Source organism: Micromesistius poutassou (assembly GCF_964030765.1).
Source record: "Micromesistius poutassou genome assembly, chromosome: 20".
NCBI classification, from domain to species: domain Eukaryota; kingdom Metazoa; phylum Chordata; class Actinopteri; order Gadiformes; family Gadidae; genus Micromesistius; species Micromesistius poutassou.
In genome coordinates this window covers 2518021-2523020 of record NC_140290.1, presented here as the reverse complement: position 1 = coordinate 2523020, position 5000 = coordinate 2518021, and the positions used below count along the sequence as shown (strand labels likewise).

General features: G+C 46.7%; 1 protein-coding gene across 2 annotated transcripts in view; it reads left to right on the top strand.

The window, feature by feature from the left end:
• Positions 1-325: 325 nt before the first annotated feature.
• dync1li1 (dynein, cytoplasmic 1, light intermediate chain 1) overlaps positions 326-5000 on the top strand; it is a 10349-nt gene continuing 5674 nt past the window's right edge. For both annotated transcript variants that reach the window (XM_084485134.1, XM_084485135.1), the window contains exons 1-4: positions 326-459; positions 745-818; positions 3406-3522; positions 3650-3880. In XM_084485134.1, coding sequence (XP_084341260.1) covers positions 350-459; positions 745-818; positions 3406-3522; positions 3650-3880 — 532 coding nt within the window. In that variant the 5' untranslated portion in view covers positions 326-349. The remainder of the gene's footprint in view (positions 460-744; positions 819-3405; positions 3523-3649; positions 3881-5000) is intronic.

The window sequence follows — 5000 nt, the reverse complement described above, 5'->3', positions numbered from 1 at the left end:
GTGCGAGAGAGAGAGAGAGAGAGAGAGAGAGAGAGAGAGAGAGAGAGAGAGAGAGAGAGAGAGATTCTGTAAGTGTCAATTTAGCAATTTTTTGCCATAAAGGTGCCAGGGGGGCATTTCCAATCCCAGATAATAAGTAATATACTAATAGGAAACGAGTGGCATCATCGAGTCTAGGCCACCCTAGTATAGTTGCCACCTTGTTGTGGATGAGCTCATTTGTTTGTCTGGTTGCCCGTGGACCCAGCAGCGCTGTGCCACGCCCCGCCGTCCCAGTGCGCACACAGTCCGCCGCTACACAGCAGACGTCCACATCCGGGCGACCGCTCGCTGCCTCACAGAAGCCTGCATGAAAATGGCGACTACAGGGAGGAGTGCTTTATTATCATCCACATCATCAGGACCTAAGAGCACACTCGAGAACCCCAACCCCGAAGATGACGACGGACAGAACTTGTGGTACGAACGGGGGAGGAAGAAGCGTTTTTAAAAAGTGATTGATTTAGACGCGCGGGGGGTGCTGCGCTTGGCTGCAGCGATTGTGGAGCGCGGAGGATGGGGGTTTTGACAGCTAGCCTGCTAACGCTCTTAGCCTCGGCGCCGTAGTGATGAGTGGGGCTCGGTTAGCCTCTTGTATTGGTGACAAAGCAGCCATGGGTGGACTGTCAGCGGTGGACACAGACGCGCACGCCTCGCCCGATTGAAATAACATCAGACGTGTCGTTGTTTTTGCTCTGTTTGCAGGTCGACGATCCTGAGTGAAGTGTCCACCCATTCACGATCGAAGCTCCCGTCTGGGAAGAATGTCCTGGTTATGGGTGGGTATCTGTTTTCTGCTAGATCATTTGTGTGCTAGTCTGCGCTTTTGGTTGACGCTAGCTTTGCTAGTTCGCGTGATCATCATCACCATCGTGGTGTGTTTAGAGGAAGAACCAAAACATGTCTTAATAGCCGACGGTCCTCGGCGGATCCTAGCGGGTCAGGGCTTTTGTTCCGATAGCGCATGCAGCAGGGATGAGCCAGCAAACCCGCCGCATCATCGGACAGCTCTGTGGGCAGGTGTATTGAACCAGCAACCCCCACCCCAACCCACCCCACCCCACCAATCCCAGAACCCATCCAGCCTTGCCTTACATGAGATACAGCGTCCCACTTTGAAAGGATGCAAGTCACCCTAGCGTAACAGAGCGCACACGGCTAGTTTATAACCTTGGATGGCAGCATCATGAGGCACCTAATGTGTAGGAACGCATATTAATGTGAGGCGAGTCACACGGGCTGTCACACACACACACACACACACACACACACACACACACACACACACATACATACATACATACATACATACATACATACATACATACATACATACATACACACTTTTGATTCATTTATTTGGAATGACCTATACTACCATAATAACACCATAGCATCCAAATATTAATAAAGAGCGTAGGATGTCTCACACAACAACACAAACACTGCAAGTATCCACAACCAAGTGAATCAGTAGAGATAAATATATAGTTATTAGTTATTATAATATTAATAGTATTATTATATAGCACCTTCTCCATATATGCAGACTGCCTGTGATTGCTGACACAGAGCAGTATTTGGCTATTTGCTTCGAGTTCTTCTATGCACACACACACACACACACACACACACACACACACACACACACACACACACACACACAAACACACAAAACACACAAAACACAAACACACACCGTGAAGCACATCCGCCCCGTAACGGCATACCATGGGATAATCCCTTGCCTGCTGCCAATTCCAGCTAATCAGTAGTAGTCAGTGGGCATGCGGACCCCGGGACGTACACACTGGACGTGAGACGGCTCATGGCAGCCTGTCACAAAGACTCAATCAAAACGTGAAAATGCTTTGCTGTACGCAATCCATTTCTTGGCCCCGCCTGTGAGTTAATGAGTCTGTGAGTGACCTCATACAATGCCAACTCCTCAGTAGTCGTAGTCGGTCCAGAGTCATGTAATGACATGTGATACATTATGAAAGTATTCACTATTAAATCAGTAACGTGATGATTCAGACATGTTGTGCTTGGCTTCGGCATGCTTTGCGTACACACACACACACACACACACACACACACGCATATATGCATGTTTATATGCGTGCCCAAACACACACAATACAAAACTGTTATATAATTGAGCAGATCCAGGCGGGATCTGTTCAACCTGTTTGGCAGACTGGATGTTTATGTCCATGGTTTTAGCGGTTACATGTTGTTCACTGTGTCCTTGCCAAATCCAGCTGTAACGTCTTATCCAGCACTGTCCCAGTGCCGCTTGACTTTGCGATTACTGTTCTTATAGATCCATGTGTTGTGTGCTAAAAGATGTTGAATTAGGCCTGGGCGATACGGCTGAAAGACATATCACGATATAACGTGATCATATTGGTCGATATCGATAACTATACGATAATTGTAATGACCTAAAAAGACTAGGAATTACCATGCTGGATTTAAACACTTCTGTTTAAGACTTAATATGACCTGCCACTGTTATTCATTGATAAACACTCAAATATTGTAAATAAGTATGGAACCGTGTTTGTGTAACAAACCCAGCTGCTAGATTCGGTGGTCCAGTCTCTTATTGATATATATTGAACATGTTTTATATTGATATTGATCAAAAGTCTATCACAATACGATCATTTATTGTTTTATTGCCCAGGCCTATGTTGAATATTGTTTAGTTCATTGCATAGCATACCCTTTAGAACCAGAATCTAGTCTACAAGCTACCCAGCTTCTATGTTTCTTGCTTTGTGTCTTACAGAAATATTGGAATTATTGGTTTCCCAAAGCGCATGAATTTATTCTGATTTGGACCACACTAATGTGGTTCAAACCCATTGAAAATGATTTGTTTTTTCAACCGAGGGCTGTAATTGGAATCTGAATTCCCTGCTGCTCTTCATCTGCGTCTGTTTATTCGTTTTCTTTTCAGAGGGAAATGCAATCGTATCCAAGCTTCAAGTCCATCAAACAACTTTGACTTGAAAGAGATTGAAAGAGATTTTCAAATTAGGTTGTTTTAATTATCTGGTGTATTGGTCGGATTCAGCCAACAAATTTAGAGTTTACTTTTAATAAGAAGTCATTTTGAAACTCATACTTTTTTCATTTTAATGCTTGGAACGGCGTATTTGGTTGGGCTGCTGAACCAGGCTTCCTTTAGCCTCGCTTCTGTTTGGTCGTTTTGCTTATTGATCCTTTCTTTTTAATACTTTTTCCATCAATAAATTTACAATTAGTGAGAGATCCACAAGGCAGCGGCAAAACGGCAATAAGGTGGAGTATAACGAGTTCATGCCCGTGGTTTCAACGGATGCTGTCTCTGTGCAGGCGAGGTGGGCTCGGGGAAGACCACCCTGGTTGCCAAGCTCCAGGGAGTGGAGGACTACATGAAGGGGCGTGGCCTGGAGTACCTGTATTTCAGCGTCCATGACGACGACGTTGACGGTAACTGACTCCCCGTTGCTCTCCCACTGCGTGTTGCTCCTGTTCCCCCACCACGGCCCTTCATTAATAATGAATACCTCTTACTGTGTGTGTGTGTGTGTGTGTGTGTCTGTGTGTGTGCGTGCAGACCAGACCAGGTGCAACGCCTGGGTTCTGGACGGGGACCTCTACCACAAGGGTCTGCAGGGCGTGGCGGTGCCGGTGAGCGCGGTGGGCAGCTCGGTGCTGGTGGTGACGGTGGACATGTCGCGGCCCTGGCACGCCCTGGACTCCCTGCACAAGTGGGCCGCCGTGGCGCGGGAACACATCGACAAGCTGCGCGTGCCCCCCGAGACCCTGCGCGACCTGGAGCACCGACGTGAGTCTGGGGGGGGGGGGGGGGGGGGGGCTGACGGCGGGGGTGGGGGTGGGGGTCCAGCATAGGGACGTTCCCAGCTGGGCGTTTAGCTCAGGAGGTAGAGCGGGGTTGGCTGGTAGTTCAATCACCTGGATCCTCCTCTAGAGTGTGGAGCACAGACGAGCACAGACGAGAGTCTGGGATGGGGGTTCGTTAATATTTATTGATATCGATACCTTTATCGATACGAGTCTTTGTCGATACCGCTATCGATACTTTTCTATTATTTGGTGGAAAGACGACGCGACAATATGTTTTTAACAGAGCCGGTATTGCTTTTATTGCTTAACAAGTGAGCATAACAAAAACGTTTATAGCCTTCATGTTTTTAGTGATTAGGAAAATATTTAGGAAATAAATAATTGTATTTTAAATTAAATGTCATTTTTAATAAATATTGGCATCAGTAGTTTAATTATATATTCTAAAAAGATCTATACGGAACTGTACAACTGTATTACTCATGTTTCTCACCGAAAACTAAATTTCCCTTTTCTTTACGTTACACTTGAACGCATCAAGATAACCTAATGGTCGTTTTACTGAGCCAACCTGAACACATCATCACGCAGCACGTCTGAAACTTTATTTACTTTTCAAGCTAACTAGCTTGTATGCTGCCGATTACAACACGGATTTGGATTGGATTACTATTTTTTTATTTATTAGATTGATTCGATTTAAGTGCCGTGACGCGACTCGAGGGACACACAATTACGTTACAGGACCTACGGGAGAAAAATATACGATACCACTATCGAGACTCGATAGTGGTATCGATAAGCCCAAACGTTGATTTTCGGGTTTTGAAAAAAGTGGAACTGGGTCCTTGATAGAACCGGGTTTCGATCCCCATCCCTAGACGTGAGTCTGGGGGCTGACGGGGGTGGGGGTCCAGCGTAGGGACGTTCCCAGCTGGTCGTTTAGCTCAGGAGGTAGAGCGGGGTTGGCTGGTAAACCGGAAGGTTGCTAGTTCAATCCCTGGATCCTCCTCTAGAGTGTGGAGGTGTCCCTGAGCGAGACGCCCTCACCCTGACTGCTCCTGACCCGCTGGCTGTCACCTTTGCTTGGTTGACTCCGC